This window comes from Seriola dumerili, unplaced genomic scaffold, assembly GCF_002260705.1.
Source record: "Seriola dumerili isolate Sdu_G_001 unplaced genomic scaffold, Sdu_1.0 BDQW01000155.1, whole genome shotgun sequence".
Taxonomy (NCBI): Eukaryota; Metazoa; Chordata; class Actinopteri; order Carangiformes; family Carangidae; genus Seriola; species Seriola dumerili.
The window spans coordinates 1,352,586-1,368,471 of record NW_019174410.1 but is presented as its reverse complement, the minus strand read 5'-3'; the positions used below and the strand labels follow the sequence as shown (position 1 = coordinate 1,368,471).

At 45.9% G+C, this 15,886-nt stretch overlaps 1 protein-coding gene across 1 annotated transcript in view; it reads right to left on the bottom strand.

Moving 5' to 3' along the window:
- The window catches only part of scfd2 (sec1 family domain containing 2), a 94,433-nt gene that overhangs the window by 45,636 nt on the left and 32,911 nt on the right, over positions 1-15,886 (bottom strand). Inside the window, exon 5 of the mRNA XM_022751452.1 lies at positions 7,046-7,343. Within this exon, the coding sequence (XP_022607173.1) occupies positions 7,046-7,343 (298 nt within the window). The remainder of the gene's footprint in view (positions 1-7,045; positions 7,344-15,886) is intronic.

Here is a 15,886-nt window from a genome sequence, read left to right as displayed (position 1 = left end):
CCCCCCCCCCCCCCCCGAGAGGAGCCAGGCAGAGGACGAGAGAGGCCAGTGGGTAGAGCGTGTTGACTGGACTCTCGGTGGAGGGGTCGCAGGCTGACCCCCGCCTGCACTGACGCGTGTGCAGGGGCCAGGGGCCGCTGTCTCAGTCCCTCTGGAGCCTGTGTGCATGTCTGCCTTTTGCTTTGTTGAGCACGAGTGTGTGTGTGTGTGTGTGTGTGTGTGTGTGTGTGTGTGTGTGTGTGGGATCTTGATAGTGTCTTCTTTCATTCTACAAGCGCAATTCCCAGCAGAGATATAAGTGCTTACGAGCCTTTTATGATGTGCATTTCCTGTCATAAATAAGAAGCAGAGGAATTCTCCGCTGAGCGCTAACACACTCCATAAAGCAAACAGAGGTGTAAACTCCACTCTGGCTCTGTGAAACCTGAATACTGCTGACTGTACTGGTGTGCTCCTGAGTGACAACGCAACAGATTCGTCTGATGGTTAGTGCATATAGCAGAACTTCACGGCACCGCCTGCAGTGTGTGACAGGCTGAAGAGAACGCACGCTCGCTTCAGAACGACGAATGGAAAGATCAGAAGTCTCTTTCTCTTCCAACTTGTTTCATACTTTTTCACTGGAAACTCGTCGTATCCGAGAGTCTTCACGAGTCCCGTCTGCGCTGCGGTTCACTTCTTCAGTTTCATTTTGACTCGACGTCAAAATCATTCGCAAAACAGCACAATGTTGGTGAAAAGATGTAATAAAGAAATGATAGGAACTTTCACGTTGTCGCCGCTGGATCACGTCGTATATTTGTTTGCAAAATGGATAGCTGCTTAGCAACAGGGAGAAATAAAAAGGAAAGAGAGTCAAGAGATAGATGGTGAATCTTTCCCCCCGTCGCACAAAAAAGAAAACTTGAGCTTCCTACAGGTTTCACCTCCTCTCAGTTCGATCCTGGATGAATCAAGTGTGACATGAGTTGGAAAAGGTCGGGAGCAGCTGGAATAAAAGATACAGAAGTTCGCCTTGAGTTCTAATTACCAAACTTAAATACTGTCCTCCGTCACTGTGTGATTTGTGAAAACTATTTGACGTAGCTGAGAAAAACCAGAGAGATCAGGTATTTAACAAGTGCAACAGAATAAATCTATGACAATTTTCTGCCGATATGAAATGAAAAGAAGAAGAACTGTTCGCACAATTCAAATTGTATTTTTATGAGAGATTGCGTAGAAGAACGGGAAATGATCCATGAAACTTTTTACACAGATTCAGCCATTGCTCAGATAAATATTTGCTCGGATAGAGGAGGAGTGGAGGGAACGCCACTTCAGCATTTGCAATATAGCAAAAATGCAAAGTACAGAGATGTGGGATAAGAAGGTTTAGATGAAAGATGAAGAAGAAAGTTTATTTTGTGTTCTGTCTGAACTCACATTAACAGACACCATCCTCAAAGCCTCATCTGATACTCACATTACAGAAACAGTTAACAATTAAAAACTGGGTCTGAAGTTCATCTCCTCTCACTTCCTGGTTGAGAAATCTGGATCAGACCTTGAGCCCCGCCCACCACCTGCTGGCTCCAGGTGGACAGGTGAAAGAGCAGAGAGCATCAAGATGGTGAGAGGAGGAAACATCAGAGAGACTCAGCCACATGTTTGAGCCTCAGTCAGACCCAGACTCAGAGGAGGAGTCTGAGACCAGAACCAGAGACTAGCAGACGGATCAGAGCGGTTAGCGCTGTTAGCATCTTTTATTTGTTTATGTTGTTTGTTAGCTTGTAACTGGCAGTGGCTGATACAGTGTTAGCAGTTGTGCTAATGCTAACTCTCTCTCTCTCTCTCTGCACTCACAAGGTTTCAGGTTTATTTAGCCCCGCCCCCCATCCCCACAAGCTGACAGGATTGGTTCCTGAGGTTTGTGACATATGAAACTCTGAATCTATTTTTATGAGACAAGGTGTTGATGATTGTTTCACTCATCATATGTCTGAATTAGATAAACACATCATATGTCAATTATTATCTATCATATTATATATATATATATATATTTTTGGGCTTTTTATGCCTTTATGATAGCACAGTAGAGAGAGACAGGAAATGGGGAGGCAGAGAGAGGGGGAATGACCTGCAGTAAAGGGCCGTCAGATGCGGGACTCAAACCGGGGCCGACTGCAGCGAGGACTGTGGCCTCTACACATGGGGCGCCTGCTCAACCCACTGCGCCACTCGACGCCCCATATTATATATTATTTTAACAAGGGCGACAGGAGACCTGCAGTTTTCCACATGTATATTACCATCTATATTATCCACATCCATGTTGTTATTGTACTTCTGAGTTTGTAGCCATTTATCCTCCCTGTCACCCGCTGTCCTCTGGGTCCAGACAGAGGAAAGAAAGAAGAGAGTGGGATGTATGGGAGGAAACCAGGCGACAGTATGGAGACCCGACCGCTGTGTGTAACTGCTGACTTGGGAGCAGAGCGAGTCTGGGGGTCTGATCGCGACTCTGTGTGTGGCCCCCGCCTGTTCACCAGGCCCGTCTGGCCCGGCAGTCAGCGGCTGATGAGCCTCTGTTAATTAAAGCCTGAGCTCCATGTCATCAGCTTATCTGATGAAGTGAAGGAGGGAGAGCAACGCCACCGGCTGCTTTGCTCACCCCGGGGTCTGCGGCTTTCACATCATATCTGGACACATGTGAATGTGTCCGTGTGTGTTTGTGCAACAGGGGGAGGAAGTAAAGAAAGACCACCAATTAAAAATAATTGGGACTAATTTCATAAACACAGTGTAACAGGGGAAATATATTTAATCAGGCGCGATCATTAGACTAACTTATGCTTCACTTCCCCCCAGCAACCAGTGTGGTGCTTTAGGGCCTGGGGGGTGGGGGGGGTGGGGGGTTAGGGAGGTGAAAAGAGACAAGAAGGGAGAAAGAGAGAGAAATGGAAAAGGAAATTAAAAAAAACAACAACAAGAAAAAGTTTGAGAAGTAGGAAGACGAAGAGTTGGTGGCCAGAGTTTTGTGTGATTCCTTTCAAGTCCCTCGACCGGCCCGTGTTGCCGTGCCAACCCAAACAGCGGCGTTAGGGAGGTCCGACTCTCCCACTGCTCTCCTCTTCCTTGCCCTGCGCAGCACACACCCCATGGACAGGATGAATAACAAACCCAGTGTGTTGTCTGAAGCAGAGGGAGAAGGACGGGACATGAAACCACTGGGACTCCAGTTCAATTTCACATCTCGCCCTAAATGTTTTTCGTGACCCTTCTTCTTTTTTTTTTCTTTCCCTCTGTCACTGCAGCTGGTAAATCACCATCATCAACGCCGGGGACAGTTTCACTACTGGAGCTGAACACCCACACACCAACATAAGTACGGACAAACACGATCCATCATCCCGAGCAGGCTACATGTCCTGGGGTGAAGATTAGCTGGCTGGCCTGTTTTCTTTCTTGATTTACTGAACCCCGATACTGAGAGAAGAGATGAAAAACTTCGAAAGAGGGAGGAAGGGCTCATTCTGCAGCAAAGAAAACCAAAAGCCACCGAGACTGACAGGAAACAAATCCATAAACTAGTCTGAGGAACTCTCATTTTTGCTCTCTTACCAGCATCAATGTAGTTTTTTGCCACAACTGAACAAGGAATTAACATTAACTGCTCTGAGCTATTTACAACCTGCACACATCACACACACCACCCCAGTACACCACAGACTGTCTGGCAGCGGCCAATGGGACGGAAGGTTTCAGGAGATCAGTGAGACCCTTATCCAATCCCGTCGTCTCTTCCGCCTGCGCTGCGCGGCTCCCGACCAATCCGGTCCGTTCCCCCGTGTGGTGTCGGTGCTGCGGAGCGTTTGGTTTAAGAGCTCGTTTCCCACTCTGCAATAAGCAGAACCAGTTTCTTGGGTAAATACTGTTCAGGCTTTTAATCAAAACCATACCCTAAGACAACAATACACAGACACGCTGTGTGAGTGTGAGAGTTCATGTCACACGCAGAGACACACACAGGGATGAGAAAGTCGTAAACACAAACACACGGACGAAACGAAACTTCTTCCTGCCTCCAAAACTAAAAACCTGGTTCAGACTTTATACTTGGACGAGTCTGTTCGAGCTCTGCTGTCTTCATCTGTTCTGCATTTTTCTTATTGTTAACAAATCCAACGACCCAACAATGAGCTGATCCGATTAACAAGTTCTGTCTGGGGAGTCGACGTCTGATGTGTCTTATGTCTCTGGGCCCTGAAGTGTGCGATGATCTATTTTTAAAGAAGAGAGACAGAGAGAGAGAGAGAGAGAGAGAGAGAGAGAGAGAGGTCCTGGTGCTGACGGTGAAGTCACCAAATCTTATATTATTAACAGTCACATATTATTATTACGTCTTCAGTAGGAATCAGTTGAACTGAGGAGCTCAGAGTCACAGTCAGAGAGTACAAAGAGACAGACCGACGTGTCGTTGCTGACGGTCGTTCCAGAGGTTTCGCTGACAGTAAAAACAGTGAAACATCTTCAGCCTTAAAGCCTCGTCACATCAGCAAGTGGCACAGAGAGAATCATCTGCACGTCTTTGTATTTTGTGCCAGAAACACGGTAAATATAAAATACCTGCAGCAGCTGGTGAGCTCTCTGAGGTTACTGTGCTTTTATTTTTAATACTTTTTATCATCATCATCATCATCATTATTATTATTATTATTATTATTATTTTATGCCTTTATTGAGACGGACAGGAAACGTGGGGTGAGAGAATACCAGAATGATACGCAGCAAACCACGGCTCGCTGCTCAGGGCAGCTGAGCTCATTTGCCCTGATCATTCGGCTGTCAGAAAAAAGCAGTGTGAGCTAACGAGCTTGATCACGGTCAGTTAGCAAGCTTGTTAGCTTAGCTTACTCATTAACGGGACAACAAGTTGATAAGTTTATTCAAGAGATGTAACTGTACCGTCTTCTCCTCTGTCTTCACTCCGTGGAGCTGTATTTACTCCGACAGAGGAGCTTAAATCAAACTGAATGGTCCAACAACAACTACTGTATCTTAGCTACTAAGCTATGCTAACTTTTCTTTTTTTCCCCTCCATTTCGCGGTCAGTATAGTCAGTTGTCAGGTCAACATTCACCACATTTAAAACTGAAGTACAAAAAAATGACTTTGTCCCTGTGAGCGAATCCACAGAAACTCCACCGGGATAAATTGATTTTAACCTTGAAGTTTCTCCATCTTAAATTCCTGTTTGACCACCGGCTTTCATCCTTTAAATATTCCCATAAATAAAGATTCACATCCACCTCACGGATTATGCAACAAACCGCTGCGTCATTGTTTCATGGAGGTTTGATGACACTCTAAAGACGGCTCAGAGTCCACCAGCGCTGACAGGAAACACAGAATAGAAAAATGGATCTACTGTGTGAAGTCGTCGGAGGAAGACCGCTTCCTGAAGATGCTCTTTAACTAAGTTCCCAGAAGGAGGCTGTCATGGAGGTCGGGCGCTGTGCTGCACAGACCGGTCCTGCACACTGTCCTAAACTCACTTCCTTATTTCTCCCTTTTTTTTTTTTTTGTTCCCGCCACTCTCCCCTGTGTATATTGTCCTTGTGTGTCTGCGCCCTGTTTGTGCACGCAGCGTGAGTATGTGTGTTTCTGCAGCGTGTTAGCTCGGCTGCTGACTGTAGCCAAGGGGAACAAAATAAAAGAATTTGTAAAAACATTGTTCTCATGGCGACCAGGTTTCATTCAACGTCTGGTTTCCATTTGAGTCTTTTAAAATTGGGGAAAATGTCACAATCAATGTTTTGCTCTGGATACTGAGAGAGACGACCTCCCGTGTCATGTTACTCCAGCTACGCACTTCATTGGGCGCCAATGAAAATAAAAAAACCTCCCGCACGCAGAAAACACTCGCTCGCATCTAAAAAGAAAAAAGGTGCACACGCTGCTGAATTCCTCTGAATGGGCAAGACGTGCGCTTCTGTGCACACACACACACACACACACGGACACATTGTTTTCTTCTGTCTGAAACACACCTGGCGCACCATGACAGGGTAATTTCCAGTGACGTGTTTATAACAGAGAGTCAGGTTTTTAACATGAGCCACATCTCTCAGCCTCGCGCCCGCCAAGAGGCCCCTCACGTCCAAGCTGCACTTCGCCAAGTAGAACAGGAAGAGAGGGAGACGGAGTATGGGAAGGAGAAGGGAGTGTAAGAAAGAGCAAGAGGGATAAACAGTCTTTATTAGAGCTTTACATAGATTTACCAACCCTATATAGACTATATGAGCCGATGTGCGATACGAAAACCCGAGCGGCGATGTATTATTTCAGGGTGTGTGCTGAGGTACGAAACTAAAAGTAGCTCTAATTATGAAGTATGTGGCAGGGGAGGAGACCGTGTGTGTGTGTGTGTGTTTGTGTGTGTGTGTGTGTGTGTGTGTGCAGGCTCAAGGTTAAAGACACCATTAGTCTTGGAGGTACAGCCGGCTGTGGTGTGGAGGTAGATGGTTAATTCATCTTAAGAGCTGCTGGCCTTGATCTGCTCTACCACACAGTCACCAGCTCAGCTAAACAGAGGAACACACACACACACACACACACACACACACACACACACACACACACACACACACACACACACACACACACACACACGCTGGTGCCAATTCACCACAAATAAAAACCTCTTCTTCTTTTTAGGTAAAACTTAAAGTCACTGCAGAGCGGCTGTGCAGAGTCACGTGACGGGTAATCCCTCTCTCACACTCGTCCAGATGGAAAAGTTCAAACATTCCCACGCTCGACTATCTGAGGAGCCGCTTGCCAAACTGACCAGGAAACGTGTGTGTAGGTGTGTGTGTGTGTGTGTGTGTGTGCATGAAGAAGGTGTGAGACAAGAAGAGCAAGGTGTGAAGACTTTGATAGAAACAGTAGAGAGAGGAAATAAACATTGTGCTGTTCCCACTTCCTCTGACACCAGCAGCAAAGCGAAGATGCTGCAGGAAGTAATCACCATGCTGTGATTGCACTGATCCTCTCTTACCGGTGAGTTTCTGGAGCAAGGGGCTGAGCTCCGTCTCTCGGGTGATGACGAAGGTGAGCGCTCCTATCAGCTCCCTCTCCAGCTTCTCCAGCTCCTCCTCCTCGTCTTCCTCCGCGTTGGGGTGTGCAGGCTGCGCCTCGTCGGCCAGGGAGTACAGGTAGACCAGCAGGAGGATCAGCTCATCGGGGCCGCACTCATCCTCTCTGGACCTGGAGGCCGAGCCGTCCCCGCCCCCGCGGGGCTTCATCAGGGGCAGCAGCTGCTTCAGCACAGTCAGGAAATCAGAGTCTCCAAGAGCCTGTGACACAGACACAGAACATGTAGAAGAAGAACAGGCGGTTAACGTCAACACCCCTCTCATGTCTGTGCAGCACATACGGAGCCAGCAGCCGCTTAGCTTAGCTTAGTTTAGCACAAACACTTATCAAGATGTTTTTACTGAATATTTTTGTTGTACAGAAACACAAACACAAATGAAGCAGCGAATCCAAGTGAAAGTCAGTCATTCCTGGCGAGTACCAAAGGGCAGCAACATAAATATTACATTAGTCCACAAACGTCAAGAACAGCTGCCAAGAGAGTATCTTATCTTTTCTAGCTTAAGATACAGTATTACATAACCTCATTGATCCAATGGAGGGGGGGGGGGGCTGGTTTCTGCTCCTCAGTGGGAGGCGACTGAAAGCCGAAGAAAGAAAATGATGCAGAGTATTTACATCATTTAATGTTACCTGATCACTAGGTTACATTCTTATTAGTTGGCTTCCTCGTCTGTGTTATATAAAAAAAAAATAAAAAAATACTGTAAGTGTTTGAATTACAAGCACCAGTGTGAGTGAGCTCATCGTTCCATTCGCTAATTTTACAGCTTTTCAAGTGGCTGAGGTCATTTTGTTTCATTCTTTTGTTGGAATTTGCAATGGGCACTGAACTGTGTTTTCTCTGTATCTATCTCACACACACACACACACACACACACACAGTAACCGACATGTGGGGCGATGTTTAGGTGCAGTGACCTGTTTTAATGAGCCCGTCTGAGCAGCTCTGAATAGTCCCTCACGATTTCTGCGCTGCGGTCCGACTCGCTGTGGATCACGGGGCCGTTCGCAGAAACACTGGCCACTCTTACAACAAGGGTGAGCTCATAGACCTATAAAACAAGGGTGTGGAGCTAATCTGTCCGATGAACAGCATAAAAAAAAAAATCTAATGAAAAATTGGGGCTGAAAGGGGGAAAATGGAGGCAACGAGGTCACAGAGGGGCGGAGAGAGAGAGAGAGAGAGAGAGAGAGAGAAACAGAGCGGGGGAAGAAAAGAAGTCGAGAAACAGACAGAGATATTACAAGAGGCATTAAGGTGGAGATGACAGTATAAAAGGGAATGATTGTTGACAGAGGACTGTATGTTTGTGTCAGATGGAGCTACAAAACGCCCCGTGGATATATTTCATTTTAACGAGGGATTCCTCTGGAAGGAGCTTCGTGTTCCTCTCACCAAGACAAACAGGCTCTGAGAACGAGGGGCTTTGGAGCTTGTGGCCGGCCCACTGGGGGGGTGGGGGGGGGGTATCCTGTATCCGACCCAGAAGAACTCTCGACTGAGCCAAAGACGTAATGCAATCAGACCCCAAAGCCACAGAGCTGTCAGACTGTCCCTCGTGAAGGAAAACGCTGCGAGTTCATCTTCACATAAAGGTAAGGAGGGAGGCATCAGTCACATCCTTCCTTACATGCAAGGTATCAGAGGAACACACTCTCCTGCTGGACTGCTCCCTCCAACAGAGCCTCCTCCCTGACTCAGACCCCGGCCAAACCCCCCCCCCCCCCCGACTGCTCAAACATAATTTCACCACACATTTTTCTTCTTAAACATTGTGAAATCAAATACCTCTCCAAGTTGCACTCATTCAAACTGCCAAACAATGTTTTGGGATCTTTCCCTCGTTCATGCTGCTGGTGGACGGCGGTGAGGAGAGAGAGAGAGAGAGAGAGAGAGAGAGAGAGAGACAAAGAACATCAAGAGTTTATGATTGAAACGCAAACGGCTTCAAAACGTTTTCTTTCAACTCTCACTTCAGAACGATTCCACTCCTACACGTCTGTCTGAACACGTCCAGGAGGACGTTCATATGATCCTGCAGCGTCTCAGAGAAGCGTGCCCACTGTCAAGAAACTACATTTTCATTTTAACCAAAGTAAAGCCGCTGCCATGTAAAGCTTGGCGTCATCAGCTCTCAGCACGGGTCAGTGGTCGGAGAGGAGGAGCTGAAAGAGGAGCCACGGGGGCTTCCACATCATTTATCAAGACGTACTTCACTCAAACCTCAACTACTGTTTCCACCTGGGCCTCAGAGCAGTTTATACACCTCCACTTCCTGTCTTTTGTCCTTCGCCATGATCTTCTTTTACTTGGCTGGTCAACATGGCTGCCAGATAGTAAAGAGGTGTTGTGGTTTGATCGAAGTTAAACAGTTTTATATTGCGGCAGGAGACCTTAGTCTCAGGAATTGAGATCCAGGACGTGTTTACTGTCAGACAATCCTTCCATTTATCAAAGTATTCGGTCAACAGTATTTGTTTTAATTTTTTATTATTATTGCAAAGGTGAAATACGCGGTCATGACTGGCGTTATCTACCGTGCGACCTCTCGCACCACCTAGACGTGACGTGACGTGGCGTAACCTAGAAACAATAAACAGACATAATAAATGGCTACAGCTGCTTTCTTACACTGTATTATAAAGTATAAAGTATTCATTAAAAGCACAAACATGCCTGTAATCATTTATAATCATCAAAAGCATCTTGATATTTGAATAGTTAGATGCAGCTTGTTAGAAAATCACTAAACATCTTATCGTTAGAAGAGATAACAGATTTTAGTTGAGTATACAGTTTAAAGTGACTCAGATGTGGCTTGTGACGTTTCAAGCGCAGATCAAGTTTTCTGCTCTTAGACATGTTTGAGCTGAGGGGTTCGTGGAGGGATGAGGAGCAGCCGCAGCAGCTGGTGCTCCATGTTTGTGCTGTCAGGAGGCGTTCAGGCACCACACTGAGCAGCAGGTCGTCCGTGTTTTGGAAGCACTCAGAGCCCGATGCACGATCACCGTGTTTACGTGCAGAAAATAAGACTCGAGTGTTGCGTTTTAAGGGGCAAATGGTGTGAGTACGATGCAAGCGGTGTGTAGACAACATGACGGATCATAAAACAGCAGCGTATCTGTTCTGTCACGAAACGCGTGAAAAGACGCAGCTGAAACATTTCCTGTGTTGACACGACGCAAGTGTCCAAGACTTCTCAAGAAAAACGGGAAAAAAAAGAAGCTAAACACAGAGAAACATCAGAAAAAATAAACAATAATTTTGTAATTGTAATGCAATATACAATTTATTTTCATCTCATGACACCAGATTTATTTAAGGAGCCCTGAAGGAGGCGGCCCTGACCACTGGCCTAGAAAAGCTGCTGGTCCACTGGTCGCTATCAAGGTTGTTCACGTTATTTTTACTTTTACTTCTTTATTTTAATATTTTCTATGACTGGAAAATTGTTGGTAAATTTATTAATTCATCCACTGAGAAAAATATTTTTGAATGAACCTGCAACTCTCTCTTTTTTTTTTTAAGTTAATGGCTCCTTTATCCTTCACCGTTGCACGAATGCACCAGTGCACCTTCCTTCACCGTGTGTGTATTGTAAACTGTGCGCTGTGTACTGTTTGTGTATATATTTTCACATGTGAGAGGAAGCATGCATTTATAACTGGGTCCCTTCAGGAGATCCATGAAAGCTGCTGTCAGCTGCACGCCGTGGCGCCAGAGCAGGAAATGGAGGTCTTTGGTACAGAACTGAGGCTGAGCTGAGTGAAGCTGAGTGGGAAGACTGACTAAAACTCTTTCCAGCTCTGGAGCTAAACCCAACAATGCCCGACTCATGGCGCTGGCACACAGGCTCACTGGAAAGGTGGTGGACTGTGCACCTTTGGGAATGGCATGGAGCGGAATACAGCACGCTTTCCACGGCACTTAGGAGAACACAATCAGGGCATTACACTCAGATATTGTGTGTTTTATTTAAGTGGACATAAGCTAAGATTTAAAAAAAAAAAAAAAAAAAAAGAAGCAGTTTTAACTACCCAACAATAAACTGAGTAGTCAGACTTTGAGCCATTTGGAGCAGCTACAACATTTAAATACAGGTTTACAGGTTAAAGGAGCCATTCAGAAACATTTTACTGTTACTTGTGGAATTTAATTTAAGTAAACTTTAGGGGATATTAAAGATTTTTTTTTTTTTTCACTGCTTTCTAAAACCTCATCTAGCTTTTCCCCAGGAAACCCTATAAAAACACTCTCAATGACAGACTCTAAAAAAAATGCTGCTGAATTCACGTGGCGTTCAGGGTCCACTCTAAAAACAGTGCGTTTTTAGAGGCAGTGCTTGTGGCCTTAACTACAGCACTACTGCCGTAATAACAGGAAGCTAACGTTATTATTACACACCATTACTGAACGCACCGGTCCTGCTGCCATGCCCTAATGTGACTATTACACACAATTATAGAATAACAATGGCATTACTCTGTCAAAACAATCCTAATTTTAGATCTTGCAATTACTCAAATAAAGCCATTACTTTAAATGACTTGAGAGTTTCTTATCGTGACACAATATTTTCCAAAGACAAACTGACTTTGGATAAAAATATAGAACATACACCGTCTTTGTTCCAGGAATAAGATCATCTGATTGGCTGATGCTAAATTTGCAGCTGGATTATTGGTATAAGACTGAAGCATCCCTGGCTTCTGGCTCAGGCCTTTGCACCAATCATAAACTCTCTCTCTCGCATTTATGTTCTGGTTTGAATCTGTATGCCAGTGATTGACAGATTACTGTCTGGCAATCCCAACCATCCCGGGGTCCATAAAGGCTCAGTCTCGCCCAATCAAAGAGCCGGGCCAAGCTCCGCCCCTGCCCAGCGCAGCCTGAACAGGAAACCAGCTCCAGATGCAACCCCTGGAGGAAGGTGAGTGTTTCAGATGCAGCGCAGCTAACCAGAACCAGGCCTCGCTTGCCTCGCTCCCTGCCTGCACAATGAACCTTTTTCTGGGCCCCAGGGCTGAGTGGGGGTGGGGAGGGGTGGGGAGGTGGGGGGGGTATTGGAGGTGGGGGTCCTTGAGGGAGCATGAACAAAGTTGGCTATAGGTCAGTTGTTCTAGCTGACCAAAGACACACTAGCCAGTAGTCCCCTTACGTTGGTGCCAGACAGTTCGTCGTTACCATAGCAACCAGGAAAAAAAAAAAAACTCATCTGCATTCTTTTGGAAACGCACATGTGCCTCATTTGCAAATATGTAATCACATCCAATTTGCACTCACAAATAACAACACGCAAAGCTGGAAGGGATACAAGCGAACTTCTCACAAAATACATAAATCTTGGAAGTTAGAAGATGGCAACTAAACTGTGACTCTAAATTAACTTACAGCAAACTCTTTATTGATCTGTACTGGAGCAGCTGGAAAACAAACAAGTATATCTTCACCCTCAAAAAGGGCTGGCAGGATTTTGAACGTGTAAACAACATCAAGACTCACGAACGCCTCGACAGACATTTTGTAAATGACTGACTGAGTCTGCAGCCTGCCGGTGCACTTGCACATGTACAGTATCTCAGCAGAGGACACGTGCTCACTGTAACCTGCGCTGATGACAGTGATGAATCCTCGAGCGGCTCCTCCGGAAAATTTCTGTTTATCAAACGGACGGAAATTTGCCTCAAGTTGAGCGGGAACGGAAAAATAAAGTTTATCTCTGGCGCTCTTTTTACCGCCATTATTCTGTTTTGTGTGAAAGGTGTGGACAACGCATCGGGTCTTTAACAAGGAGAGCGGAAATGTGACTCTAAACACAAAGAAGAGTGAGTGTGGACTCACGATCACACAGTGGAAGATCCTCGATAAATCAAATCCACTGCACTTTGTGCAAAACTAGCTTCAATTTCATCCCTGTGTTTCCACATTTCTCTGTTTTCTTTCCCCCTTTTTCTTCTTTTTTAAGACAGAAAAAGCTGCACGGTTGTGTGTGTGTGTGTGTGTGTGTGTGTGTGTGTGTGTGTGTGTGTGTGTGTGTGTGCACTGTGGGCTCCAAAAGCCTGAGACCACTTTCCCACAATGGGATCTTTCATAACCAGGAAACACACATTTAAATTCCTACCTGATTTTCACAGGACTTTGATCATCATTCAACAGCTGACAACAACAACAACAACAACAACAACAACAACAACAACAACAACAACAGAATCCCATTATTGAACTTCTGGTCATGAAATCAAAGTGTTGACTTTGATTCATACACAGCAGAATAACCTCACCGGGACTTTCTTTGCAACAAATCTATTAATACTCGGTAAATTAAGGAATGTACTGAATGCGCTACAACTCCGTCCATCAGTCGGTTAACTTGTGCATGTGTCAACATACGCATAAAAAGTTGAGGAGCCGAGTTAGAGAAATAAAAACAAGAAGAAAAAGACGAGAGACTTCTTCACTGACTGATTGATTGGTCAGATAGTCGTAAAGCGGGAGATGGAATGACAGTCGGCACAGTGGATGGAAAAGCTCTTAAAAGTGAGCTGACCCCTCCACCAGCCTGATGCCTGTTGTGCTTGTGGGAACGCTGAGACACGTCTTTCGTTTTAAATGAGGCCTGCGTTACCACACAGAGTGTGAGCTCGCTCTGTTTGTTTCTGGTCTCAGGTCTGCGTGCTGGAGAGAGAAATCAATGGACTCCTGCACTCGGAGATGCACAGCTGAAGGTCAGCTTCCCTGGAGGAGGGACGGACGGGCAGCTGCCTCTCGGTCAATACAGGCAAAAGCTTTCAATAGCTCTTACATCACTCCTCCTTTTCACCTTTCATCCTGTCTCCTTGTGAATCTCTCTGTATTCTATCTGCGGTCTTTATTCCTCCTCTGCTCTGTGTGTCAAAGGTTGGCATGGCGCCGAGTTTGAAGGCTGTAATTTAGGAGAGACGTGGGACCCAATCACAGACACAAACACACAGTCCCTGAACTCCACCCTGTCACCGCCAGTCAGCCACAAACTGGTCACTGTGGCTGGATTGTGTCTGGCCAGCACACGACACCCGGCCTCCTTATCACACTCAGGCAAAGAGCTGCAGCTCCGTCGGTTTTTGTGAGCCAGATAAGAACTGTACGAGCTTTTAATGTGAAGATTTGCATAAAGGCAGTACCCTCCGAGTGTTTGGAAACATAAGGGAATTAATGAGCCTTTATTTTTGCCACATAGGCTGCAACAGATTATGGTGTAATTCACCAGATGAGGGTTGCTTTGCAGCCACAAACCCCAGGGCCATGTAAAACCTCCTGCACTTTTCTCACACTGAGAGAAGCTGAATCATACGCACTCATGAGCAGACACACACACACTCACAGTGAAACACACACATCCCTCTAACACTGCCAAGGACAGTGCATTACATCCACTGCTAATTGACCCAGGAGGCTCCAGCAGGGAGAAAATATCCTGAGGTAAACAGACGGTTTCTAGACGAAGCAGAACGCAACAACCGCAACTTATCCGAAGGGACTCCAAGCAAAAACAACCATCTTCAACATTTTGCATTTGCTCAGTTTTCAGTTTTCACTGCAGCCAATCAGAAACAACGTACAGAAACAATACAAGAGATCACTTTTCTTTTCTCCTTCCTTTCTCTTTTTTTCTTTTTATGCAGAAACTTGTAGTGTGAAAGATTAAAGGAGCCCATCTGATTCCAGTTTCTGTCTCACACATGGAGGGGAGGGCGCAGAGGTGGGGGAGGGAGAGAGGGAGGGGGGGAGTGAATAATTTTAACCAGCACAAAAGGGAGGCTATTTCAAAATAAGAGTTTGGCTTGACCGGCTGGGGGTCAGCGTGAATGCTAATGTATGTAGTGGCAATTTAGTGTGATCCCGATCTGTCTTTGTGTTTGAGTTACGTGAGGGAAAACACATTTTTCTGAGTATTTTACATGAGCGTGTTTGCTTAGGAGGGAGAGAAAGTTCTGCATATTCAGATCCAGGGCCTGTGGACACTTCCAGACATTAGGGGGCACTGTTGCCCCACGCCGAACCCACGGAGGCTTCATCTCAGCCTGAGCACTGATTGAACCGCTTCCCTCCAAAACTCCTTGAGAAAGCTTCAAGAGACAGGAAATGGGGCTGAAGTCGAAGCGTTTGGAATATTTTTTAAAACCATTAGCTGTACGTCAGCTGGGTCACGGCTGCGCGAGTGTCAACTCTGCATCGCCGACCTCAGCTCTTTGTCCCGTGCCGTCATCACAGGCCGCTGCAGTGGACGCACAGCTCCGTCAGAAGTTAGAATAAAACATTCATCATGAATAAACTGAGAGCTGTGTCACCGACGAGAGGTCTCTGATGTGAGTCATTTACTCTGAGGTACAGCTGGTACACTTGCTGTCTCTCAAAGGAGGAGGGGTGTGTGTGTGTGTGTGTGTGTTGAGGAGGAGAGGCTCTTACACTCCTGTGCCACATGTGGACAGAGGCTTGTTTTGTGAACCCCACATTAAGGCAGAGGTCACAGACGTAACACTTTCTTTACGTGTAGATAAAAAGGAGGTAACGTGTGTCACATCTGTTTAAAGGTAAACGAGCTGCGTGCTGCGTGTGTGTGTTTTTCTGTGTAAATACGAGTCTGCATCATAATGTGGACCGTCCTGACGACGTGCATCTCTATCACAGACACTGACAAACACAAACACGCCTACACACGGCTGCTCTTCCCCCAAACACTCAGAAGAAAAAAAACAAACA